The 26,713-nt window shown below is 39.7% G+C and overlaps 2 protein-coding genes across 4 annotated transcripts; one reads left to right on the top strand and one right to left on the bottom strand.

Annotated features, from left to right (window-relative positions):
* On the top strand, window positions 1–22,256 carry LOC310942340 (epidermal growth factor receptor substrate 15-like 1). Of its 3 annotated transcripts, none has more exons than XM_083907717.1 (23): window positions 1–49; window positions 448–489; window positions 3,115–3,204; window positions 3,282–3,329; window positions 3,419–3,514; window positions 3,653–3,712; window positions 3,808–3,933; window positions 4,049–4,108; window positions 4,480–4,758; window positions 7,046–7,203; window positions 9,528–9,687; window positions 11,512–11,597; window positions 12,020–12,092; window positions 12,284–12,445; window positions 12,660–12,857; window positions 13,128–13,292; window positions 13,545–13,653; window positions 14,108–14,247; window positions 14,449–14,509; window positions 17,545–17,630; window positions 17,899–17,965; window positions 20,122–20,138; window positions 20,610–22,256. In XM_083907717.1, exons 1-23 carry the CDS (start codon window positions 23–25, stop codon window positions 20,754–20,756), a joined length of 2,457 nt encoding a protein of 818 aa, XP_083763843.1. In that variant the 5' UTR covers window positions 1–22; the 3' UTR covers window positions 20,757–22,256. The 3 variants fall into 3 exon arrangements, with proteins under 3 accessions (XP_083763843.1, XP_083763842.1, XP_083763844.1); XM_083907716.1 differs by lacking the exon at window positions 20,122–20,138 and adding an exon at window positions 19,220–19,353; XM_083907718.1 differs by lacking the exon at window positions 20,122–20,138 and having other exon boundaries at window positions 20,610–20,751.
* A 964-nt stretch (window positions 22,257–23,220) lies between these two features.
* On the bottom strand, window positions 23,221–25,471 carry klf2b (Kruppel like factor 2b). The gene is made up of 3 exons (XM_083907529.1): window positions 25,284–25,471; window positions 24,147–25,104; window positions 23,221–24,037 (listed from the first exon to the last, which is right to left on the bottom strand). The coding sequence occupies exons 1-3, from the start codon at window positions 25,353–25,355 to the stop codon at window positions 23,862–23,864; spliced, it is 1,206 nt and encodes a 401-aa protein (XP_083763655.1). The 5' UTR covers window positions 25,356–25,471; the 3' UTR covers window positions 23,221–23,861.
* Between the last annotated feature and the right edge of the window lie 1,242 nt (window positions 25,472–26,713).

The following is a 26,713-nucleotide window of genomic DNA, read 5'->3' as shown; positions in this document are numbered from 1 at the left end:
CGCTCCCGAGACACCAGGAAATATGGCGGCGCTCATGACTCTCAGTCAGGTAGGAGCTTCAATATCTGAAGAAAAGCCATTTAATATTTAAATAAATCTCGATTGAGTGACAGTAACAGCGCCAGTTAGCCTACAGTATAGCACTGTTGTGTAAGCTGTGCTGAATGTTGACCTGTGAAGCCGCATTTGTGACCTGTCGTTGTCAAAATAAGAGTAAACATAGTTGGCTACATTTACCAAGTTACTGATGGATTTAATTGAAGGAGGAAGCGTTACAGTAGCGAGGATGGTGCCATTGAACACGAACAGTTCGGTGTTAAAATTGAACCAACACCAAATCAAATATTGCGTTAGCTTACGTTAGCTTTGTTTATCCATATCTTATATCTCACGCTCTTATTTGACTGACTCGGTGTCATGTTTCTCTCCTATGTGCTTCTTCTCCAGTTATCCAGTGGAAACCCAGCATATGAGAATTATTACAGACAGGTAAGAAGGTGTTTCATCAGGATCTGTTTCTATGTCGATGTGTGTCTTCCTCCCCTGTTGGGACAGGGTTAGGACAGTGGCATTCACCCAGATAGGCCTGGGCAATAATTCAATCACACTATTTATCACGATATCAGTTTCTTCAATATCAAAATAACGAAAATTAAGGCAATTGTCATGCATTGTGCAAACTCGGTTGCTATTTTTCTGTGTTTTACCTCAGATTTATAAAATGTTTGTTGTTTTATGTTTATTAAGAAGCTGATACAGAATTAAAGGTACATTATGTAATAAATCTAAATCAACTGGCCATAAAATCCCCCTAATATGTCACAGAGACTGAGGAATAATGTTCATATAACAAACTGAACTCACCAACAACAGCAGTACAGACAAAATATTTTCATTGAAAAAAATATTTTGCAGACTGCAAATCATGTTTATCTTTTGAAATCATGTTTTGGCTTGCGGCGCCACCTACCGCCGTCTACCAATCATTGCAGTCAGTAGAGTCTCAGCTGCCGAGCAACCATGGGTTGCCAGTTATCTCAGAAAACGAAACCAAAAAGACCTTGGTATTTTGAATTTGAATGTAATAGCCGTGTTTGGCCAAATTCTTACAATTATTGATGTTGATTTATTTCAATCCATGCTTATAATGAAACATTTTTAATACACCAGGCCAAGCTCCAGGGAGAGAAAAAAACGCTCATGCCAAGGTCCAGAACATCATATTACATCAGATTAGTAGTCTCATAAAGCAGTTTGGGAGTTCTGTGATTTTTGAGCTTCTTAACTGTGAATATTTTCTGGTTTCTTTGTTCCAAACATTTTGATTTGTCGAAACAAAACAAGACAAGACATTCGAGAACAATCATTTACAGATTTGGTAAACAACGATCAACATTTTCTGACATTTAACAGACCCAACAAGTGCTTGATTAATTGCGAAAATAAGTTTGTCTAACTATTATGAAAATTAACTGATTTCTTTTCACTGTAGTAATATATTTTGATTGATTTGAATCTATATTTATCATGAAAATGTTTTTGGCAATTGCCCAACCTGCATGAGCCTGCAACCCTACATCAACATGCACAATATTTACATTACAAAAGACACGCGCATATTGCAAAGACCGCCGGTAGTGTGATAAATGTACAGTAATTTGAGTGTGTATTTGCAGTGTATCCAAAGCACAAAGACATTCACAATGTATTCCTATTTCTTTATTATCACATTATCGCATATTGTGTGTATTGTATTGCATGTGTATCTAGATTATATTTAAATATATGCATTAGAACATGTGTGAAGCCAACAACTGATTGAAATGTGTTACAATATTTATGTTAGTTTTCACACTGAACTAGAGAGATTATAGGTAAGTACTGTAATAAAGAATAAATCTTCTTCTGGTGTCAGAAAATATAAATATATAAATATAAATAAACATCGTATATAAATATTTAGAATAAATGAGAATAAAGACGGTCATCTAAAATGGCATATTTTAGGAAGAAACCGTTTAATTCTAGATTAAAATGCAAAATGGCTGTAAGAGTCTGATCACTCTGTTTTTCCTCCCCTCGTCTCTATGCATGTCTCACTTACTACTCTAGGTGCTCATAGGAATTCACTGATTTGAATAGGTGTTACACTTACAGAGTATGTCATTCGTGTGAATTTTCTGGACTTTTCTTTCATGCTGATTTATCCTGATCTGGTTAGAACAGGTTCCGGGTCTGTATTTGTACCGTAATTTGCCATTTAGTGAACTCTGGATTAGGATAAAATTTGCTTTGGTTATTGGTTATAAAGGTTAATTTACACACCTCAACAGATTTTTATCACAAGACAGGCTCGTCTAGTGTTCATTTAAATGTGAAACAGGTGTCCAATGAAATCAGTTAACCCATTAAGGCCTGAAATGCCTGGAAAAAATACCTGTCAAACCTTTGGGTGACTTCAGAAAGGACCTCTAAAACCTGAGGTTCAATGCCTACTAAATGATTGATTTCTCAGCCTCTGTAGCAGATGTTAGGAACACAATTCAAAAAGTATTTGAGAGCTTACACGTGGCTTTCCTGGGATTTTTTTTTTTAATAAGTTTATTTAGATACCCCGTCACAAAAAATGTAAAAGTAAAGTGAATAACTATTTTCAATTAAAAGACAGTAAGAAAATGATGTAATATCAACTTGTGTCCTGGTGGATTGTGAAGAAAAAGAACAGCATGTTATGACTGTAACAGTTTGCTTCATCTGAAGCACTCCGTCGATTACGGTGGTAATTCTCTGTCTTCCGTCACTTCAAAACCTTCAAACTCATTGGCGCTATCGCCGACCTCGTCGTCTTCAAACATAATTATGTCTTAACCGTAAATCACCAATGATGTCTTTGAAGCTGGAAAACTCCACAAAATCAGTGCTTTCAGGAATATCTTCGCTGTCTAAGTCCTCCATGTTTGCTCGGAGAAATTTCAAAACAATGTCACAAGTAACCATTATACCCCCAGAAAATTGACGTATCCGCTTTCCCGGCGTCCATGGTAGGAATGTGGCAATGCTTTCCCGGCGTCAATGGGTTAATAAAGTCAGTGATGTCTGCTTTTGTCTTTGCAGCTGGATCCAGGACACACAGGGAAAATATCAGCTGGAGATGCAGCTCTGTTTCTTAAAAAGTCAAGCCTGCCAGACAGTACATTGGGAAAGGTGGGTCTCATTTAGAACCAAAATAAGATTACATATTCAATGAATAGTATCTAAATTCTGTGATCATCTTTTTTTAGATCTGGGATTTAGCTGATTCTGAAAGAAAAGGATTCCTGGACAAGAGGGTAACACTGAGTTTCTCTGTAAATTTGCTGTAATTGAAGATGCTGAGTTTGCATTAAGCACTGGTCTTGTCTCTCTTCCTCTTTTGTAGGGTTTCTTCATAGCTTTGAGACTCGTGGCCACAGCACAAGGTGGAAATGACATCAGCCTTAGCAACCTCCACAAAATCGTAGCTGCACCCAAGTTTGTAAGTGTTTTAGAACATGACAATGTGAGTCAATTTTGTCTCAACAGTCAATTCCTCATCCTGCTGTTAGCCATATTTGTCTGCCCTGCCTATTCGTGTCTTATCCACTTTATTATCATCCCTTTCTTTTTTTTACAGAGAGACTCTAACAGCCCAAGTGTTTCTGCAACATTGGCAGACTCACAGTGGGCAATAAGGGTGAGAAGATATCACTTTTAAGTACATTCTTGAAAAAGACATTCAAGTTTATTCAAGCCCAGTTTGTGATCTCAATTTTTTTCCTCCTTTCCCAGCCTGATGAAAAAGGGAAGTTCGAGGGCATTTTTGAGAGTCTGACTCCAGTAAAGGGTCTTCTCTCTGGGGACAAAGTCAGGCCAGTTTTGATCAACTCCAAGCTACCTCTGGATGTGTTGGGGAAGGTGACATGATGTTTTAGAGTCATATTCTCATACATATTACAATGTTACTTTTTTTTTTTTTTTTTTTTTTTTTTAAATAAATATTCATACTACAGTCTTTTACTTGTTTCTGTAGGTTTGGGACCTAAGTGATGTTGATAAAGATGGACATTTGGACAAAGAGGAATTCACAGTGGTAAGATGGGGGTTGTCTAATATGCTGTGTTCCCCTCCGGTTCGGTATAGTGCGGTATTTTTTTGCATTTCCACCACGAATAGTACCAAAAATAACCAGACCCCAACAACACAACAAACAGACACATATCGAGCAGGAATAAAATGGCTGCTGGATGTCTTCAATTACCCTGGCAGTCATCGGGCACAGCCCACACCTACCAGGTAAAGTTACTGTACAGTCGAAATGCAGGCCTGACCCAGGGCTTTACCATTCCACACCGTACGGTACTGTACAAATCTGAACCATATCATGACGGAAATATGGCTGTAGAAAAAATCCTGAAAAGTCTTAACAAACTACTTCAATTATATGTTTTCTGTGTTGCTTAGGCCATGCATCTTGTGTATCGAGCCATGGAGAAGGAGCCCATCCCAGCTAGCTTACCCACTTCCCTCATCCCCCCTTCCAAAAGGAAAAAGATTGCAGGTGCACTGCCAGGTGCTGTGGCGGTCCTGCCTGCTCTCTCTGGGCTCTCTGGTCCAGCTCCTTTCAGAGACGCCTTGCGTAGTACTCCACCTCTGAGCAGTGCAGCTCCTCTCAGTGCATCCCCTCTCAGCATCAGTGGTGTTGTCCTCTCTCCAAAACACTCCTTTAAATCCAGCTCACAGGTATGTCGCCTCCCTTGCTCACCTATTTCTCTCTCCAGGTGTCATTTTAACATCGCCACATCGCTATCTTTATAACAGGGTTCACATGGTCATGAAATTCCTGAAAACATTTTTAAATCATTAAAACGGTTTTAAAACTTGTTGCCATGTGATACATATGTGTTTTTAAATATCTGTGGCTCTGGATTGACAAATAAAAGATGTGGCTGAAAAGAGAGACGGTCAACTGTGGATGTTGATGAACACATTCCAACTGCAACTGCTAGCACAATAAAGTAAGAGCTTCATTTCTGTGCCCTATAGTCATAATAGGCGTCTCCCTGTGTTTAACTACTTACAATTAGTCTTGGAAGTAAAATATTGTGGAAAATGTATGGAAAAGTTTTGATAATGAATTGGTAAAAATGTGAGGGAACCTTGTTATAAGAGTGGCGGAGAAGTAGGTAGTAGTCGGTCATACACTCCCTGAAGTAGCATCACAGCTTTCTGTGGGACATATGAGCACATTTCTGAGCTGGAAGAGTACAGTCTGTCCTCAGGATGGATCAGAGACAGCCTCCTCAGTTGATGTCATCGGACTGGCAGTAGTTTCACTTTTTTTTACTCTAATCAGCGCCCATAGTTAATTTGTTTGTAGCCACCACCACAATATTAAAACTGATTGCCATGATTTGTTTTTTCGTATAGATGACACTTGCTTTTCAGCACAAGAGCTTTGACTCACTCATCTTCTCTTGAACATGTTGACATGACACACATCTTTACAGTCAGACTTGTTAAAACCACAATTGTAAGATTTTCAAATTGTGCAGAATAAATAATTTAAGCTACATTTACATGATGATGGTCTGAACAGAAGACGCAAAAGTGGCGTCGCGTCTTCACTTTTTATTCTGCGTTTAGACAAGCATTTCATTCAAATCTGTGTGCATATGGTGACGCAAAAGTGTGTGGAATTCACCAGGTGGCTAGGTGGTGCTGTGATACACTATCACACAACACCGCCCTGTCTGAGCGCATGCGTAGAATCTTCGTTCTTTTCTTATCTGAGCCTTTATCATCAAACATTTGATAGAGGTAATTACAGATCCTTCTCTGTTCAGTAATACTATCTGAACATATCCTATACATTTCTCCTTTTATTAGAGCTGCCAGAGCAGCTTGAAGGTCTGACGCATGGAAATAATCGGACATGTCTGTTTATTTCCTTGTACAGACGCATGTGTGTGACGTAAACACGTACGCGACGTGAGCAGATCTGAGCAGAGTTTTGCGTCTTGGCAGCGTAGATGGAAATGCTATGCCGGAGCGTATTCCACTCTGGAGTGTGATTTCAGATTTTTTAAAGCCCCAAAAACGCAGTCATCCTCTAAACGAGAGGCACTTCCGTTAAAATATTTTGTAGTTTTTACCCGCAAGCGTCCTCGTGTAAACGGGGCCTGAGTCACAATATTTTGTTTTATTTTTAGGTATATTTATTTTCTTAAGTTAAATAAATGCTAATATTAAGTAATTGCCAAGCCATGCCCATTCAGTTAAATGTGCTTTAATGTAGTTGTAAAAATAATTGGTCACAGATCCAAATTGAGGGTTAAGTTTCACTACAAGAGGAAACACTGAAAAGAAAAAATGCATACATCATGTATGGCTCTAAATGCTATTGTGACTATAAACCTGCAAATCCTGCTACTTCAGAGGCTTGTCTTTGAAAGAAACCAACATTTCATATATTAATGTTTTTTGGGAAGACTTGTTTAGCCACATTGTTTTAATCATTGTTCGATGATCTTTCAACCTTTGTGCCACTTGGAGAAACAGGTTTCCCAGAGAGGGAAGGGAAGTGGTGTTCTATGTTCACACCTCTACCATAATTACCTGCCATCATTCTCACCCACTTTGATGTCCTTATTCTTAAGAAGCTCTTTTTGATTTCCTCAAGTTGACATATATATATATATATATATATATATATATATATATATATATATATATATATATATATATATATACACATATACATATACATATACATATACATATACATATACATATACATATATTAAGGACTTGATATATTTACAGCTGACCAGCAAACCAGTGCACTTTCCTTTAGGGGAGGATTCTTGTAAAATGTTAGAAACAATTGTGGCATTTATAGAATATAATTTTCTCATTCGGTTTACTTAATATCCTACTTTTAACCTGTGTGGAAAATAAATGCTGCTTGTTTGATGCAGATGTGTTCCCCTAAATCTAAATTAACATCAATTTCCTTTATTGCCCATAGCCTGCAGTGAACTGGGTGGTACCTGTGGCTGACAGGGAGAGATACAAGGACATTTTCAAGCAGACAGACACCGACTGTGATGGACTGGTCAATGGCACCGAGGTGATAGAGATCTTCATGCATTCCAATCTCTCCCAGACAATGTTGGCCCAGATATGGTGAGACCACAGCTCAGTTTATATGTTTTTGCTCTTACTGCACGCCCCCACCCCCCCCCATGAATCAAGAACATTACTTAATTTCCACATAACGTTCAACCTCTTCTTCACGGTTGCCCTCAGTACCGGGGGCAGCGTCAGACGCAGCGACAAAAGCGTCATAAAACCATGACTAACTTTAACAAACACAGACATGCTGCATACCCACAGAAAGGTCAGAACATCAGCTAAAAGCTCATATAAACCATTCTTATGTTCACGAAACACCAACAGATCAAACCAGCAGGATATGTAAATAAAGAAAATATGTGTCGACTGGACAGTGGAGAACCCACAGATTCCAGCGGTACCATTTTTATCATTCTACGACCAAGATTCACGGATCCAGCCCCAAAATAAGAGCAAAACAACAACTGACTTTCAAGAAATACAAGCAGAAATGTCGTCTTATCTTTGCTGTTTATCAAAACAAGTTATTTCCACCAGAACAAAACCACTTCTAATGAAGAACAACACTTTCAAGCATGCTTTGGGAACAAATCCTGGTGTGATTGATCATTACAAAGCGATATTAGAACGTTCTGATTAGAGAAGGGCGAATGTCCGCACAAATGCGTCATATGCATTTATGTCCTTTTGGCTCGCTAATGAAGTGATTCACACGCATTTGGAGACCGAGGTCTGATTCTACCGGTTTAGAGGTTTAAAACGAACCGTCAATCACCCTAATTGACCAAGGTAAGCCAGAGCTATGGCGCTGCGTAACTGAAGACGCTGCAGAGCCACAGAGTTGTTATTACGCACCGCACAGGGAGCATCGATACCAATAGTGTCATGGAAATAAAATTAAATGGGTTTTTAATAATTTGGTACCACAGATGGTGCCAAGCTGTGCCAAAAGAGAGAACGCCTAGACGGCTCTTTACTAAAAACTAAAATTTCACTCTGTATCATTTCCGCAGCATCAGACTTTGCACAGCTCATGTCCACATGTTGTTACATGACCTCCATGTGTTTTTAAGCTCCTACTGCATATTTTAAAGGGGATATTTGCTTTAAAATGCAAAATGTTTTTAGGCGAGAGAAAAAAAATCCTTCATTTATGCTGTGTTCCATGTACATTTACTCTGATGCAGTGGCATCTACAGTGAAACTTACACCTCTGGTGGAATCTCTCAAGTGTTATCTTTATTTTGATACCAAGATAATCCACATAGAGCTTGTAACTGCAGAGATTTACTCTATTTAGTTTGGTCATGTCATTTTTGAGCAGGGACTCCAAAAAGAGGGTCAGGGAAGAAGTGGTTAAGGGTCTTAATAAAAACAAGGAAATAAGGACAGTGTTTATCAGCATATATCCGTTGTGTTGTCAAATACTTCAGTTGATTTATTTTTTATTTTTTAAAGATGTGCTAGGCAACATGTTTTTGCCGTCATTGAGCAATAAATCGTTCAGCGTAATGTTAATCAAGAAGACTGAGAGAACTAGATTTCTGCATCTTCTCTGGGGAGAAACTGAAATATCACAGCAATGTTTAGAGGTTCTATTGGTTGCTCTACTAAGCAGCGGCAGTAAAAGTTTTTAATTTGTGCTGCAAACAGAAAAAAAACCCAAAGACGTCAGTGTCAGCATTTCAGAGATGCTCGATATGAACCGAGTGGTTTTGTGTCTTAAACAGCTGATCAAAACGTTGTCAATTTCACACAACACATTAAATGTTTGAAATTAATTGCAACCATTACAACAACAATTTTCAGTCACTCACGAAGTATATATTTGGAAATATTACATCCTTTTCTGTTGATTACAGTTGTGATTATGAATTTATCTGTGGATTATTTTCTCGAATAATCGAGTAAATGTTCAGTCCATAAAATGTTGAAAATGTGGATCATTGTTTCTCAAACTTGGAAATTATGATGTTCTCAAATGTCTTGTTTTGTCCACAAACCAAAATTATTCAGATATAATGGTTTATTTGTTAGCTGGAGTGAAGAACCCAGAAAATATTCACATGTGAGAAGCTGAAAATCAGACAACTGTATTTCAATTATTGGAAAAAACACTCATTCATTGATTGTCAAAATAGTTCCAGTATTTAATAATTGATTAATCGAAAAAAGGACTGAGTCATTCATAATTAAGAATCTTGTGGACAGTTTAAATGATTACTTCTGCTTGAGATATTTACAAATAAGGACCGTTTTAAATTTTTCTAATGCAATGGAATCAAATGTTCATAGCATTTTTTTTTTTTCCTGCAAATGAACAAATATTCTCACAGGTCTAAGTCTTTAAGTGATGTTGATCTTCTTGTCTACAGGGGGTTGGCAGACACCAAACAGACGGGAAAGCTGAACCACGAGCAGTTCTCGCTGGCCATGTATCTGATTCAGCAGAAGGTCATTAAAGGCATAGACCCCCCCTCCAATCTCACTCCGGACATGATTCCCCCCTCAGAAAGGACTGGTACAACTGTCACTGTGAGTCCTTACTCAAACTCGCTACACCTTACACTTAATCTTTCAGGGTTTTTTTTGTTTTGTTTTTTAAACAAATTATTATTTTCTATATATTTACTTTAGTCTGTGCCTTAAGAGTTAGTTTTCTTTTCACTTTGTGCATTTTAAATCGGCATTTGTCCTAGCAAGCCTGTTACAAAAGTAACAGTCCAAGTCTTTTTATCTGACTTCAGGTCAGGATTACCCTGGAACTTGTTGGGCATGATTCTGACAGTTTAAACCTTTGACTGCCATAGAGTTTTATGCTTCTTACATTGTTCCTATTCACTCACCATCAATAATGAATTTAACTTGTTATTGGGAGATTAAAAAGTTGCAAAGCAGTACTTTAAATTGTGAGTTATGTTGTATGTTGGCTCTGTCTTACCTTCTGAGTTAAATTACATTCTTATTGTGGGGTTCATGTCTTCTTTGTGTCACAAGGTGGTGCTGTTCTCTCATATTGTCAATCTCTGTCAGAAACGTTGTGTAATCACTGTTTCACTTATTATACATCTGTCTCACTGTTTGTTTTCACAACAGAACGGAACACACTTTTTTTTAAAGATATTGTTAGCTATTTTCAACTTGTTTGCTGTTTCCTCAAAGTTAGTCTTTTCCTAAACCTTTTTTTAATGGTTTACCCTGCCAACTACTTTTATCAGCAGTACTTTCATCAACATATGTCAACCAATTCAAATATAGTGTATTGTCCCGACGTGGAAGTTTCAGGCACCACCAGCTCTGTTGGTTTTTCTGTCTGTCAAATTCTGTAATCATTGGAATTTGGAATGAAGTGATGTGACTTAAAGATGGACTGATATATTAGCAACTGTCAATGAGTTTAACTCATGCAACCTGTTTATGTAATGCTCAAGCATGTCTTGAATAAACCTGGCATAATAGACATTTGTTTACAGCAGATATTTCTTTAAATCAAGTAGTAGGGTAGTGCTGGTCTTAACATTTTGATCATATATATAGATATAGATATATCTATATCTATATATATATATATATATATATATAGTACTTCCTGACTAGTTCCAGTACTACACATATTCATGATGAATAATCAATTCAAATGAATAATGAATTTCACTTCATTTATTTACTTGTTTGCAAAGTTTTCCAGAGGTAAAAGTATTATTTTAGGGTTCATCAATTATAGAAGCCTTTTATATGTAAAATAGCATTGAAACAATTATTAACTTGTGAATTCTTATTCCCTCTATATTAGTGTTAAGTGTTAACATCATGTGCTTTATGTTTAAAGTGGCGCTAAAAGTTTTGGTAATATGCTATGTGTAATCAATTATAATACAGAAGAGATACACATGCTGTTGTAAAATTGGGCTATTATTGACTTTCTATTGAATGTTATTAATGTGATCTTGGCCGGATGTTGAATAATGAATAGAGAACACATTTCACTCCAGTGATGCATTATTTTCTATTGTCCTGTGTGCATTTTTCCTCATGTATTGTTTGGATGTCTGGTTCCCTCTCTGGCTGTGCGAGATGTTTGTATTTCCTTCCTGTGTCTTTTGTTTTGTTAGACATGTCGATGGAGAGCTCCTCTCTCTCCTGTCCTTTCTGCTCTTCTCCTCCTTCCTCCTTTCTGTATTGGACCATTTCCCTTGTTGTTCTGTTACTGTTTGCAATGATTTAATTCATTTTCATGTCCTACCTGTAACCATACTTGTCTTTTCTAATCTCGTTCTATGTCTTGGTGTTCTCCTTCACGTCGTCTTACCCCACTTTTCTTTTTGTCTCATTCATGTGTCTCAATGTCTCTCACCTCAGGACAGCACCAGCTCCGCAGACCCCGTGGAGCTGTCGGGCATCAAAGAGCTCGATGACCTCAGCAAGGAAATAGCACAGCTGCAGAGGTGAGACCCTACACCCTGAGTACAAGGTGGATAGGATAGTTTTGTTTAATTTCCTCAGAGAGTAAGAAGGAGAGGTTGCAGTGAGGTTATATTGAGGCTATAGATCAAAGCTCTTTTTATCCATTAGTTATACTTTATTTAACCAAAAGCTCCTTCATATTTTGTTCCATTTCACAAGAGATTTTGTGAAGAAAACAGTGTCATCATGAAGCTTTGCTAATATGTAGGCTGTCTTACATTTGGAGTAAATATAATGAGGTACAATACTTCTTTTTAATTGCTTCTAATATCTTATTTTTGTGACCTATAAATGCAATTTCGCAGTTGTTAAATCCTACATCTTACCAGCATGGGCTTTTTTAGGGCATGATATCAGAATGGTCATATTTCCTTGGCTCTTCTCACACATTCTTAACCTTCAGGGAGAAATTCATCCTTGAGCACGAGATCAAGGAAAAGGAGGATGCCATCAGGCAGAAAAACAGTGATGTTCAGGTAAGGCTTAACAGAAGCAACAGTTTCATGAACGATTAAGTGCTTGGATTACAGACGTGGTGCAAGTGCTGTTTTTCTCCCAAATTATACAATCCGGAGTTAATGTGGTAGAAATAAAAGCTGACAAAAACATGAGATGCTGTTGATGTATGCTACAAACACCTGTCAACGTGTGTTTGGCCGACCCTCAGGATATGCAGAATGACTTGGACAGAGAGAGCAGCAGTCTGCAGGACCTTGAGTCTCAAAAGCAGGATGCCCAGGAACGTTTAGAGGAGATGGACCAGCAGCGCTCAAAGCTGGAAGGGATGATCAATGACGTCAAGGTGAAGTGTCAGGAAGAATCCCAGACGGTAAGTGACCTGTTAAGATTATAACAAGACATTCTGCTCTAAATTGTGTTTCTGGTAATACTTGTGCAGTTCTTGTATTATTGTGGTGAAACCTTTTTACCTTGTACTCACAATAGCATATTTAGAGGCATGTAATACATGCAATTTGACTGTCACACAGTTGTTGAATCTACAAGCATAAACCCTTCTCTTTCTTTTTGCTTGGACCCTACAGATTTCATCCCTGCAAGGCCAGATCCGCTCTCAGGAGGTGGACCTCCAGAGCCAAGAGGATGAAATGAGGCGCACCAAATCAGACCTGGGCCGAATGCAGGAGGAGGAGGCCCAGCTGGAGCAGTGCCTGCTGTCCGGTCGCGTCCAGCTGGACAGTATTATTAAGTCGCTAAAAACCACCCAGGAAGAGATCAATCAGGTTAGAGCAGATGGAAAGGCAACAGGTTACATGAGGATGTTTTGCCATGTTTAGCTAGTAACTGATTAGTTCAATTTTGTGTGATGTGAAGATAGTGTTGCACAGTAAGAAAGATTAAGTAGTTCATACAAATGTAAGCCTGGAATCCCAAACATAATGCATATGTTTTATTTGTGCTTCTGTGATGCTCCAGTGTCGATAACCTATAAAAACTACTATACTACTATACGAGATGGATTCAGATAACAACAGTATTTTTTGTGTGCTTAGGCTCGCAGTAAGTTGACACTGATCCAGGATAACCAAAAAGAGGTGACCAAGACCATTGAGCAGTACAACAACGCTTTGAGGGACATTAATGGAGGAAACTTCACCAACCTGCCAGACTTAAGTGAGGGGTTTCCTGCAAAGGAGAATGGAGGTTTCAGGACTGTGGTGAGGAAATAATTGCTTGAACTTTTCCTGGTTCTGGTTGTATCCACTAAATAGACAACAGGAGAATGGACATACTGACCAACACTTTCCTCACTTCAACTCTTCTCCGTCTTAACTGCTGTTTAGACAGTAGTAGTAGTTCCTTTAATTTAAATGTATTCTTCATTTCTATTTTCCTGTTTTTTAATCTTGTTTTACATGTTGTAACATGATTATTTAATTTGTGTTTTTGTGTGTGCATTAATTCACTAGGATGAGTCTTTCAAGTCAAGGATAGCCATGTTCAACAACAGCAGTGCTACGGAAGCTCCATCAGACCCCTTTAAAACAGAAGACCCGTTCAAGTCTGACACCTTTCAAGGTCTCAACACATTCTTGTATCTTTTTTATTTTGATCCTGTGTTTCGTTCTTTTTTATTTTTTTTATTATTATTTCCTATATTAATAATATTCATGGTCTTCATATTAAAAAAACCCCAGTTTTCCTCACATAATACACAAAAGACCACTTATTTTATAGATAATATTGTAAGTTAGAATCATTCAAGTACAAGATGTATTAAAAAGTACAAACATAAATAAATAGAGGGACACAAGCAAATCACTGATTGGATACTATTTCCTGACCAGTTCCACTTTATACCTAAAATCCATTGTAGGTGCCAAATTGTGCAGCAAATGGAAAAGTTAAACATTCCCTTCTGTTGGAGTTCTTAATCTGGACAAATGAAAAGAAAACCTCACTAATAACAGTAAGATGTTGATGGTCAGATATTAAAGATGGCTGTTATGTCCTTCTTTTTTTTTTTTTTTAGATCCGTTTGGAGGAGATCCTTTCAAAGAAAGTGATCCATTCAAAGGCACTTCATCTGAAGACTTTTTCAAGAGGACAGACAAGTCAGAACCGTTTCCATCCACAGAACCCTTTAGTAGAAAACCATCACTGCCAAGCAAGGTATCAAACACCTCTTCTTTATACTTGTCCTGACTTTAAAATGCTATTTCCTTTTTCTCCATCTAATGCTGTAGATGTCAACTCTGACTTGTCACCTTTGTAGTTATGCAGATGTGGTCATAGTTTATTTATGTTTTTTGAATCAAAAGATGTTTTGAATAGCTCACTTACTGTGCTTTGCTTCTTTGTTTTTTTCCCCAGCCAAGTGCCTTTAGCAGTGGCGATCCCTTCTCATCAAAGAACCCAAAACCAAACAATTCAGGTAACAGGTTTACTGTTCATGCAAAACACATTGGATGTCAGTATACAAAGATTGTATCATCTTAGTTGTAAATGTAAAGGTTGATCTCATGGCATATTTGTCTCTGGAAAACATATACTTTTTTCTATTGTTATTATTATTATTATTTTTTTTAAATGTTACTTCAAAAATTGAGTGGCAGAATCGCAAAAAAATAGTTGGTTACGTCTCATTCCTGGGTTGTTAAACACTAAAGGGAGGGAGACTCTCTGTCTTGGTATACATGCAGTTGCAGTAAAACCTGTAAATTGCAGTGGATCAGAAGAAGTCAGTTGAGGAGATCTTGAGAACAGATTGTAGTCATGTATGCTCAGGACTGTGGTCACATGTCCTCCGACCACCTAGATCTGAACGGGGTCATAGGAGAAGAGCCAACAGGAGCGCGGGCCGCTCTCTGTGAACGGCCCTGTGTTTGGTCAAAAGGCTGGAAATAGAAGCCAGAGCATGTGCAGAAGTCCTCATCCCTTTTATATCACTTGATTCACATTATTATGGTATTATATGAGAGGCCGTTTGAGAAATAATTCAGCCTTGCGCGCACGTTACATCATACTCTCTCACAAACACTACTATAGTCACGCACGCTTACTACCATACTCTCTCACAAATACTACTATAGTCGCACACAAACACAATCATACTCTCTTACAAACACTATCATACTCTCTCACAAACACTATCATAGTCACATACATTTACTATCATACTCTCTCACAAGCACTACTATAGTCACACACATGTATTATCATACTCTCTCACTAACACTGTCATACTCTCTTACACGCTATTATGGATGCAACAACATGATAGTGAATGTATGAGAGAATGATATGCAATGTGAGCGAGTATAGTAGTATGTGTAAGTGAGTTTGATTGAAACTGAAGTCAACTTGAATTCCCAGTTTCTAATTGGCTTATCAGGATGTCTCTCCAGCCGAAATCTCAAGGACAGTGTCCCACCTCCTCTGGAACGCGGTCGATGAGAAATTGCAGCGGATCTTCAGGCCTGGAGCAACAGGTGTATCAGGGCGGAGCGGATCCTCTCCTGAGGCTGCTGTACATCTGACAACTGTTAGCCACATAAAATGTTATTAAAGCTCACATAGAGTGGTCCTGTTGCACATATATGTTAGTTATGGAGGTCTACTTACAAACATTAACTTGTTTTTATGGTCAAAAACCTCCAAAGTTGCTGTAAACGAGCCGATAGAAATCCCTCTTTTCTAATGCTGTCCTCAGCTGCGATATTTCAGACTGAACTCTCAAACCCAGAAGACAGAGTGTGTTGTGATTGGCCAGCCAGCGTAGAGCCTTCCCAACTGTCTTGCGATTGGCCAATACCCGGAAGTGACATATTCAGCACACCCGCTCTCAGAAGCGCAGCTCCCCCCTCTGGAACGGTGGTTGCACTGCTCCTCATTATCAAAACATTGTTTTAACGGTGTTTAAAAATAGCTTCCTCACGACTCCCAGCCGCAGTCCCTTTTATGATTTTGACCCGGAGTCAGACCCAGAGTCTGTGTCCGATCTCTGTTTTGTCAGAGATCTCGCTGAGCCCGAGATGTTTTTGCATCCATAATAGCGTGTAAGAGAGTATGATAGTGTTTGTGAGCAAGTATGACAGTGTTTGTGAGATAGTATAATAGTAAATGTGTGTGACTATGTTTGTGTTTGTGAGAGAGTGTGACGTAACGTGAGCACAAGACAGAATTATTTCTCAAACGGCCTCTCATAGTATTATAGCTCAGTAATATTAGGTTTGCCTACCCCCGCTTTAAGTCAACTAGTAGTACAAAAGAGCTAGTCAAAGATTATCTTTTTTTGAATGTATAGGTTGTATATTTTTCCTCAGTCTTGTGACAGTAATTGTAGTCAAGAAGGTATTATTTAGTACAACATACTGAATACTACCTTCCTGACCAAGGTATGATGGCACTGCTGTAGAATACTGTACTTTTTACTTGCTATGTCACTTTGTGATATAAAAGCACTAATACGTAGTCATCCCTGAGCTAAATCTGTCCAGATTTTCCAAGCAGATTTCCCAGAAAGTGTCTCTATTAACAGCAGTGTCAACGTGAGAGAATGTCCTTGTTGTGAAACTCATCTCAAAGAGTCTTTCTTTGCCATTCTGGGTGACGTGTTAGATTTAGATTATATTTTTGGGGGCATGAGGGGCAAACAATTTTTACTCACTGTGGCTTCACTTTTTCCTGTGGTTTTTGGGTCTATTTTAGTCAACTACCTACGCATTTAACTACCGGCCAACTAAAAATACTCCCCCCTACCCTGGAAAAACAGGAGGCTTGCAGGATCCAAGCATAACAGAAACTGTGTGACTGCTGGTCCTGCTCTACTAGAATACACTGCCACTCCTTTAACCAGTTCACTCCTGCCTCTGTCCTGTCTTTATATCTGCTGCTATTGAACTGCTCTGCCTCATTCAGCACACAAGTTGTTTTAAGTTAGTGGCCAGTCCTGGCCAGTGCTCTGCCATGCTACACACCTTCGGAAGAACACTGAGGCAACTGTAGACCTGAGCTGAATTACTGTGCGTAAAAGAAAACACTGCATACTTCACATGAATGGAGTCTCTTGTGGTTGCACATTCACAACAAACATATTCTATTACAATATTTAGTTTTTTCACTATAACGATCTGCAGTTTGAAGGTTGTGTTTTCTCTTTTTTTTTTCATTAAGAAGCTCAGTGATGAGCTTGAAAACAAGCCGGGCACAGTTCTAGTTAACAGTATGCCAACTGACGCCTCTAATTTGTTGATCAGATATCGTGTCAAGCTACACAAAACCTCGGCAAAATGTCACGGAAAATTAAACGGTCATGCCACATTTCCTTTCCTGAAAATCCTAAGCAAGATGGAGAGATTGTTGTGAATGTGTGGTGTGAGGCTGAACTTCGTTTTAATTAGTTTCTGGCTTTTTCCATAAACCTATTGAAATGTTCCAAAACGTCTTTTGAATGTGCTGTTGTCACAGATGTGTTTGGGACAGCTGACCCTTTTCGAAGCCACTCTTTTGGAGGCAAGGGTGGTGGATTTGCTGATTTCAATCAGATGTCAAAGGTAAGCACCTAGGTCTGCTGAGAGTTATGAAGCAGTTGTACCATAAAACATCATTTTCCACCGATGCTGTAGAAAGCTGTGTTAATTTTCTCTCGTCGTGATTTATTTCTTTATTTTCCTGCCAGTTTATTACGTTTGTGAAAACATATGCACTGGTATGAGGCCAGAGGCTTTAGAGTTTGGCTGACTTTTCTGAGGGAGTCATCGTTTCGTGTGATAGTTGATAGCATTTTTTTTTGTTTTCATCTTTTCTCTACTGTGTGAACAGAAATCAGAAAACCCTGTGCTCCCATCAAAGAAGAATGTGCCTAACCGACCTGCACCTCCTCCCTATGGTAAGCCCAGGTTTTATTTAAGTGTTTATGAGTGTGTTTAAACATGACTCTGCTTGCTGCCTGTTTTGGTGTTAATGGTTTATTGTTGTTCATAACCAGCACATTTTGTTGATTGAAAGCAGTTGAAATTAATATCATTCATGATTTATCACCACATTGTTATCGGTACTACATTTGGTTGCCCTTCTCTGCTTCTATTGGTTGCAACTTGTCACAAAAATGTAGCAGCCTCAACATATTTTGGTTCTCTCTGTGACTGTTGTCTTACTGAAAAGGGATGTTGGTGCCATGGTGGTATGTGGGAAAACATCCCGACTGAGGTGTGAGGTTGCATGAAATAAGTCTTCTGTTTTTTTAAGTTTTAACTGTAAATACGATTGCAAATGGTTTCTCAAAGCGATGTGACTCTGTTAGTGTCATGAAGGCATCACTTTATCTTTGTCTTTAACAGTTTAGTGTGTTCCGATTAAGAAAGTAGTCTTTATCAGCCAGTTGGATGCTTTTAGCATCATGCTCATCTAATTCGAAGTCACACACAGCTGAAAGGACATGCCCAGCATATGCCCTTCCGCTTTTACCCTGCACTTATTCATTTAGCAGAAGCCACAGCGTGAGAAAGTTGGTCTTCCCCTTTGCCTCACCACACAGAGAAGGGTAGAGATGAGTAGCGACTGTTAAACAGCAAGTCAGCTCTAGAGACGTGCCTCGTACATGATGGGGAATTGAGAATGCCCACTCTCAAAGCCATGGACTTTTCTCAATTTCTGCACCACATGCAGAAGCAAATTGCACAATTAGTAATGCCGATGTTATTTAACTGTTTGTGTCGACTGTAGACGAGTAAGTAAACAGTTGTTTTCCTGAGTAAATGAATGCTATTCTATCTTTGACAGATTAAATAAAATGTCACTCCAGGAAATGTCTACAGAACTTACTGTAGACAAGGGTGGGTCCATGTTTTGCAATTCTGCTTTCCAAAAAAGCACCAATGTGATTGTTAAGCTTCAATGCATGATTTAGCTTTACTCTCAAAATGTGGTTAGCACCTTTTTAAAAAAAACTGATATCACCTGTGGTTAACTACTCTGAGCTTTAAGCTCTTGGCTTCCTGCAAAAACATTTAGCAACAACAATACTACACACGCCTTTTTAAGTGTGAGATTATTTTCCCAAGGGGCAAGCACTCTGTGAGCATCTAAACTCGGGTCACTAAAACTGTTGTAATGACATGGATGCGTCCTTCTTCTCTGGTAGGTTTGCTCAGTTTGGATGCGTCAGAGTCGTCCCAGGGCGTTTGCCTCTCTGCAGACAGTAAAGACTCTTTTGTTACGACAGAAACCATTAAAACATCCAAAGAGGGTCCTGTTGGTTTTGCAGATTTTTCTTCTGTAAGTGAAGTCAGTCTACTTACAGTCTTCTGTTGGATGTAGTCTCTTTGTTTGCATGAGCTGCCTATCTCTTGATCTTCACTCTTAAGACTGTGGAGCTGCAGGCTCACAGGGGTCACCTCTCTGTTCACTGTCCCTCACATGGTGACTCTAGAAGGGAATCACAGGACTGCTGTTTTTACTGGCTGTCGAATAACAACTCACCAAACCACTGAGACCTTTATGAGGGATTTGAATAAAAGTAAAAATACATTTCGTATATTGCATGACTGACATGGACCAGATCCAGGGTTTGTGTCTTTCTAGTCGGCCGTTAACCTTTGTTTGTCTGGTAAAAGGGGCTTGCATGCTTGTCTCTGGCTTTAGCCTTTGGCAGGAAGTCAGAATTCATATACTCAGAGTCAGTGTGGTAGTGAACTTGCCCAGTCAGGTAGCACTCGAGGAGCATTTTTCAGGTGTCGAAGTACAAGCTAAAGGCTTATTTTCTGTCAAAGCATGATATGCCTGGAAGCAGCAGAGTAAATCTGCCTCTTTGTCTTCCACCTTCCGCTTCTTTGCCGTCGTGTATAGGCTAACAGCTGAGCGCTCTCTCGTGTGAGGAGATGATGCATGGCTGTTTTGTTAATGTTTGTATCATTTCACGACATGATTTTTTTTTTTTTTTAATCCATCATACCATGCATGACAGTTGTGGGGGGGGGGGGGTTTATGTGTGTGTGTGTTTATTTTATACAGAGCTCTGTATTGTAATCTTTGTTTTTCTGCCAGGATTTGAACCTGTCAAGGTAAGACTCTACTGAGGGTGTGGTGGTCAATGCTTTGCATGAGAAAAAATTGTCCACACAGCATAATCTGAGTCGAGTGATTCATCAGTACTATTATTTTTAGTATCCATCCACAGTCACATTGATCCAGAGTATTTCCAAGAACATGTGACCTGTAATTTATTGTGCCAATGTAGCACTTGTAGGAGTCTTTTAATTCCTGAAACTTTTTAGTGCAGATTTCTCAGCTGTTTGGTGATGTCCAAGTGAATTGTATTTTTCCTCACCTCACTGTTGCATATAAAATCATTTCAGCTTTGTGTTTTGGAGATCATTTTTGCCTCGTTCTAAACTCTTAATTTGGAATTTGCATCCAGAGTTTGATTTACATCCGCCTTCCTTGTCCAGAGATTTGTATCTTTGTATGTTGGACATTTTCAGCCTACATTCCTGTGTTTTTCTCCACATCTAATGTTTGTTTCCCTGCTCTAGTTTGGAAATGAGAGCCAGCAGCTGGAGTGGGCCAAGCGGGAGAGCGAGCGTGAGGAGCAGGAGAGGCTGAGAAGGCTGCGGCTCCAAGAGCAGCAGGACCTGGATCTTGCCATGGCTCTCAGCAGGGCCGACATGCCCAGCGTCTGACCAAGCATGCCCCACCACAGCTTTTCAGCCCTCTTCATTTAGTCGACACTGGCCCAACATGACTATCAACTCCTGTTACCAATTTGTATGAGACACCAGTGTCTCCCGCCGTGACTGGAATCATGTTAAATGACTCCACGTTTAGCCACCAGTTAAGGTTCATTGCTCCCAAACTACATGACAACTATAATCAGGGACGATATGGAGCCAGTTGATTTAAGCCTGGCTTCATCCTGCAGCAACATAGCGATTTAACGCAACACAAACCAGAAGGGTTCATGACTACAACCTAAGCCTAGCTCCATATCTTGTTCTGGTAATCACCCTGCCTTAACCAAAAGCCTGTTTGTTGCAAAACAAAATAATATTTTATTTGTGTACAAAAGCTTGCAAGATGCACTTTGTAAACAGTTTTATATATAACCTTTAATTACTCCGAAGAATTCATTTAAAATAAAAAAGTCAAACCATACAAGCTAACTGTTAGCCTGGGTATAAAGTTACATTGTTTTTTAGAACCCTCTTCATGTCTTCACTGTAAATATAATATGATTTTAGCCCTTAGAACATCTGTAAAAGAAGCCTTGAGTTATCAGCATGAAAACGGCATGATTTAGATTTTAATATCAAATGTTTTCTTTGTTAGTTATGATTTTTAATCTACTATTTATGGCCTTAAAAGTTCATGGATTAAATAATATAATAAACCTCTGAGTGTAGAGAAGTGGGGTGTATTGGCAATCGGTGACGTGCTTTTTAGTACTAACAAAGACTTTGGTTAAATATTGTCCTATGGCTTGCCTCTCGTCTTTACAAAATAAAATAAAAACACTAGTGATAATCAGTGATGTCTTCCTTTCCTATGATCAAAGTCTCTCAGTCTATCTTGGAGCGTGGTTGCGCCATTGTTACGATGTCAGAAGCTTGAGTGTGTCAGATGGTTTCTCATTGGTTGCCTTGCGGTGAAAACCCTGAGCGATTTGCACTCCCATACAACTAAAAGCCTCTACTATTCAATGGAGAAATGTGTAAACGTAAATTGTTTATAGTATTGGTGTTACATTTACCTTTATTGTCCTTCTTTTTTTTCTTTTTAACTTCTTCTGCTCCATCCTTACGTTACCACTGATGTACAGTGACGGCCTGCTTCCAAATCTCTCTCTTCAAGCAAGTCAACCGTTAAACTCGCGTTTTGTTAAAAGTCGCTTTTGCCGATTTGTGTCTCTGTCTGTTAGCGTCTCATGATCCATTTGGAGGACGTCTGTAAAAGCCAGAAAATCTCTTTCTTGTAACTGTAAAACACTAATCAGGTTTATTTGGCACATAATGTATGGATGCGATGTATCTTCCAGAGCTGACTGGACATGCCTTATTTATCAACATATCAACACTGTAACATAATATTGCACAGTATGTATGTGATTATATTCTGCATATGAAAATCCTTTTAGTTTTAAGTCACTTGGATCCAACTTTTGATTGAATAAAAGGGATTTTTTAAACATTGCCTGAATTTGATACGCCTTGTGTTTAGAAAGAAGGAAGTCTGTCTTATAGCACTAAAGTATTATTTGTTAGACTTTAGAATAGATGATGTGGTAATTGTACAATAAAACACAGTGATAGCTGTGTAAGGTTTTTAGTTTTAGGTGTAATATGCTTCCTAAAAATGATACATTTGTAGTTCAATATTGGTTTTATAACAAGACTTGCATTAATATTGGAACAAAAAAAGTGAAATGAGATGGATACATTTGCATGTACCACTGAAGATATTTTTGACTTGGTGTGTACTTCCTCTTTTCTTTTTTTTCCAAATATGATGCTTTGTGGCACAGTTTCCATCAATACAGGTCACATTATTGTTTTTGTTGATTTTTACAACTCATACGTGTTTGTCTGTTTGTTACGAGAGGATCACAAACAACCCATTTTAAAATGTTAAATTATTCACCTACTTTTAAAATTGATATGTGGTTTTGATGCATCTACTCAATTCTGCCTTTGATGTGGGTGAAACAAATACTGACACCACACAGACGTATTATGCACAGACTTGGGATACTTTGAAACTGTAGTGCAGAGTGACTCTGTGTAATTGTAGTATTAAGGCCCTTTGATGTCCTTCTGTAATTTCTACCCATCAGAAATGGAGTCGAAGGTTCCCCTGATGAGGGTTTGCTGTTCCCCTCTGTCCAGACGGCTCCTGGCTCACTCTGTAATTATGGAGATGGAGTGTTTGTATTTATAGGCTAAGCCCACAAGTGGCTGCCCTTCTGTCCTGCAGCTGCAGAACATCACAGTGCCCATATTTTCAAGTTAAAGCGGGTACACAATGGCAGCATGTGTAACTGATTCAGTGTAACTAATGTGATGGTCAACGGGAATAGAAATTCATGAGCATGAAAGCCAAACGTTCCATTTCATTGATTTTTTTACTTATTTATTTACAATAAATACACATTTTACAGTATAAAATCCATTTACATATTCATATAAATTTAAGTAAAAAAAACAATAATGCACAGGACATCAAGCCCTGATAGTGTACAGAGGGGCTGGATCCAAGAGTTTCACACCAGGAGACAATAATCACTCCACACAGGAAGAAGAAAGGCAATAAAATAAAAGTTTGAGGCTGTCCAGACATTGAGGCAGTTTAAATAAAACATTGTCTGCAACGATAGGCAACTGTATGTGCATTTTTCACTCCTGTTAACAGGGACATTTTCTGTTTTGTTTTGTGGCCATGTCTTTCTGTCACTTGGAGAGTTTTTACAGTAGCACAGTCATAGAAAGGCACTTGGTGTCAAACACCGCATTCCAGTTTTGTCAGAGAAGAGTAGTATATACAGGGCCAGCCCCTTGTTGGTCTGCCTGCTCTGTGAAAAGCAAACAAAGCTTCTCTAAAGCTGTCATAGAACCAAAGTAGTACCAGCTACATCATTAGAAAATAATAACACTAAAGCTTTTCGAATCCAAAATTATACACACATATATATATATATATAAAAGACTTTGGTCATGTGTAGAACGATTTAAATAAAAAAAATACATCAGTTGAATCACAATAAAATAATGAAGTCCTTATGTGTGGGCTCCTCCTCACATGTGTCTCTTCATGTGCAGGGCTAGGTGGTCAGACCTGGAGAAGGCGCGCTCACACAGGTGGCACTGGAATGGCCTGTGTCCGGTGTGTTTTCGGAAATGACGGGTCAGCTCGTCGGAGCGGGCGAATTTCCACCCGCAGCCTTCCCAGCTGCAGTGGTAGGGCTTCTCACCTGCGTAACAGAGAGAAACATTTGGATGAGTCACTGGCTTGTGTTTACAGAGGAAACAAGGTTGACTGGAGCGGAACACTAACAGTCGGATTCATGAGCTCGAACTTACCGGTGTGAGTTCGCAGATGTGCCTTCAGGTGGGAGCTCTTGGTGTAAGTCTTGCCGCAGCCTGCAAAGCTGCAGGTGTGCGTGGCCGTGCGCTTCCTCGGCCATGTGCGCCGTCCTCTCTTCGGTTTGGACTCCAGCAGCTCTAAGGGAGAGGAGGGCGGTGTGAGCATCACCCTCTGCGCGCCGGGCTGCTGTTGCTGCTGCAGGCTCAGACCCTCGTCGTACATGGCGAAGGCGGTGTGCGGAGCGTGGTAGGACATCTGCAGCGGCGGAGCCTGCGGGTGCGGGTGCGAGTGCGGGTGCTGGTGCTGGTGCTGGTGCGGGAAACCCGCCGGCGTGTGATACTTCTGTGGGAAGTTCATGGGCTGGCACAGCTGTGTCTGGCAGTCTGAGGCTCCCTGGTCATCGGGGCTGAGCGGCGGTGTCATGTTGCTGGCTGCGCGCGGGGAGATGGCGACCCGGGGCTGCTCGAAGGACATCATGCAAGAAACGTTCCCTTCTTGTTTGATTTTGCTGCAGCTCTGGGGCACCATGCCCAGATTGGGACCGTAAGCGTCCATGGATGGCTCCACTTTAATGTTTTCCGGGCGTGGAAAGGGCACGGAGTTGACATAAAATCTCCCGTGGACGCCGTGGGTGCGCGTAATGCCAAAGCAGTTGCTGCTGCTTCCATCGGAGCGCAGCAGCTCAGTCATGAGGCTGGCGCCGTACGGGGGCGGAGGGGAGCGGTGGTCGTCTGCTGGGTAGGATGGCACCGAGTTTCCAGTTGTGTACATGCTGTTGTTTTCCACAATGCCCACGTATTCCGCCACGCTGTCTGAGCCAGTGGTGTTGGCGAGAATAAAATCCAGATCCAAATAATTACTCAGATCCTCGTCGTCCTTTTTGCTGTGATTGTCCAGGTTATGTACCATCGAGCAGCTGCTGGAGACAAGTTTGTCCATCTCTCCTTTCCATCTCTGAAAGAATAAAGATAAAAGTCATAAGTTATACAGCCTTCATATTCATGGAAATCCGTTTTTTTAAGTCAAACTAATCAGTTCCAACTATGTACAACCAGCAGATACTGTCATTCACAGCAGATAAAACAATAAAGTAACTTTTAATTCAACATTTATACAAAAATGTTTTTACTTACGTTTTCCCAGGGTCTTTCTCTTTGGTTTGAAAATGTCGAAAACGACGGCAGCATCACTCCGGATAAGGCCATCGTTTGGTTTTTCGAAAATAATAATAATAATAATGATAATAATAATAATAATAAGGATATCTCTTGTTTCAGTGGCGTCTGTGTCTGTGGCGCCCGTCACTGTCGTCTGCGCTCCAAAGACATGAACAAGTTTCAAAAGTGGAAGGAGGTCTCCCAACTTTATAACTCTGTAGCGCCAGCACTCCTGGCCAATTGTGAGCGCTCAGGAAACAACGTAGAGTTCGGTAAATTTAGCGCTATATAAAGCGGCTCCAGCAGGCAGCGGGGGCTCAGTGCGCCTCAGTGTGACAGAGCAGCGCAGCGCTGAGGAGCCTATAAAGCGCGGATCCTCCCCCTGCGCACTGACGCACTCCGCAGACCTGCCCACCTGAGCCGTGCCGGGCTGGAACAAAAAAAAAATCACAAACACACAGGCAATATAGCAACCAGAGATACTTACGTAATATGCTGAAAAGAACAAGCCTAATGACAGAAGAGAGCTGGAGGCCAAGCCACACTAATAACTTCATATAAAGGCTGTCAGTGCTGCTCTAAATCATCCTGACACAGCAGATAAGACTGATGTCTGATGAGCAGCAATAACAATATAATAGCATTCATATGAGGAGGGGAAAACTCGGCATATATGTTCTTCTGTTATTTGTCTGATCTTAAAGGTACAGTGTGTAAGCTGAAGAGCGCTGACCCAAGGCTTTATGTTTGAGCTCCCCCTTCCTCCAGCTCAGAGGAGCCCTTACTTCACTGTTATTCATACAAATGAAATCAAACCAGTGTCCACTCACCTGGCGGACAGTAACATCACAAAAGTGGTCATTTTTCAATTTCAAAGTGAAGCAGCAAGTGTGCTGATACTGAACTTAAACCAGTTTTATGACCCAAAAAAATCTTCAAAATAAAACAAAAGGTATCTACTGTATCTAAAGATATCTGGTTCTATCTATCAGTTCTAGCACTACTTGGCTCTACTCGGTTTGGTATCAGGCACGTCGTTTTCCATCACTTTGTCCTGCTCTGGCATTGTTTTACACGCGACACATAAACAGCACAAACACATGTCTGCGCCTTTTATATGTGTAACAATCTTGCCAGTTTGTAAAAATAGTGTGCTTGATTCTTGTGTCAGATGTCTTATTATTATTATTATTATTACTATTATCATTATTGTGTGAGACACTCTATGACTAATCAGTAACTGGCAATCTGCTGACGTCACAGCTCTGTTGGAACCTTGCCAGAGCAGGTACTAAGAAAAAAGCACCAGGTACTTTCACTGATGGAAAGCGAAAAAAAAAAGAAAAGTTGAGCCGAGTCATGCTGTATAACAGAAAAGCCATTAGCAGATCCCTCACCTGAAACCT

Source organism: Microchirus variegatus (assembly GCF_963457635.1).
Source record: "Microchirus variegatus genome assembly, chromosome: 21".
Taxonomy (NCBI): Eukaryota; Metazoa; Chordata; class Actinopteri; order Pleuronectiformes; family Soleidae; genus Microchirus; species Microchirus variegatus.
The sequence above is the reverse complement of the archived record's forward strand: the minus strand, read 5'-3'. Positions and strand labels throughout refer to the sequence as shown.

Excerpts from the sequence above, each read along its gene's own strand:
- LOC310942340 (XM_083907716.1), top strand. The coding sequence starts at position 23 with ATGGCGGCGCTCATGACTCTCAGTCAG. Across the intron at positions 9,688-11,511 it reads GGACTGGTACAACTGTCACT|GACAGCACCAGCTCCGCAGA; the intron begins GTGAGTCCTTAC and ends CTCTCACCTCAG. Across the intron at positions 17,966-19,219 it reads ACCTGCACCTCCTCCCTATG|GTTTGCTCAGTTTGGATGCG; the intron begins GTAAGCCCAGGT and ends CTTCTCTGGTAG.
- klf2b (XM_083907529.1), bottom strand. The coding sequence starts at position 25,355 with ATGGCCTTATCCGGAGTGATGCTGCCGTCGTTTTCGACATTTTCAAAC. Across the intron at positions 25,105-25,283 it reads GAGAAAGACCCTGGGAAAAC|AGATGGAAAGGAGAGATGGA; the intron begins GTAAGTAAAAAC and ends TTATTCTTTCAG. Across the intron at positions 24,038-24,146 it reads ACATCTGCGAACTCACACCG|GTGAGAAGCCCTACCACTGC; the intron begins GTAAGTTCGAGC and ends TCTGTTACGCAG.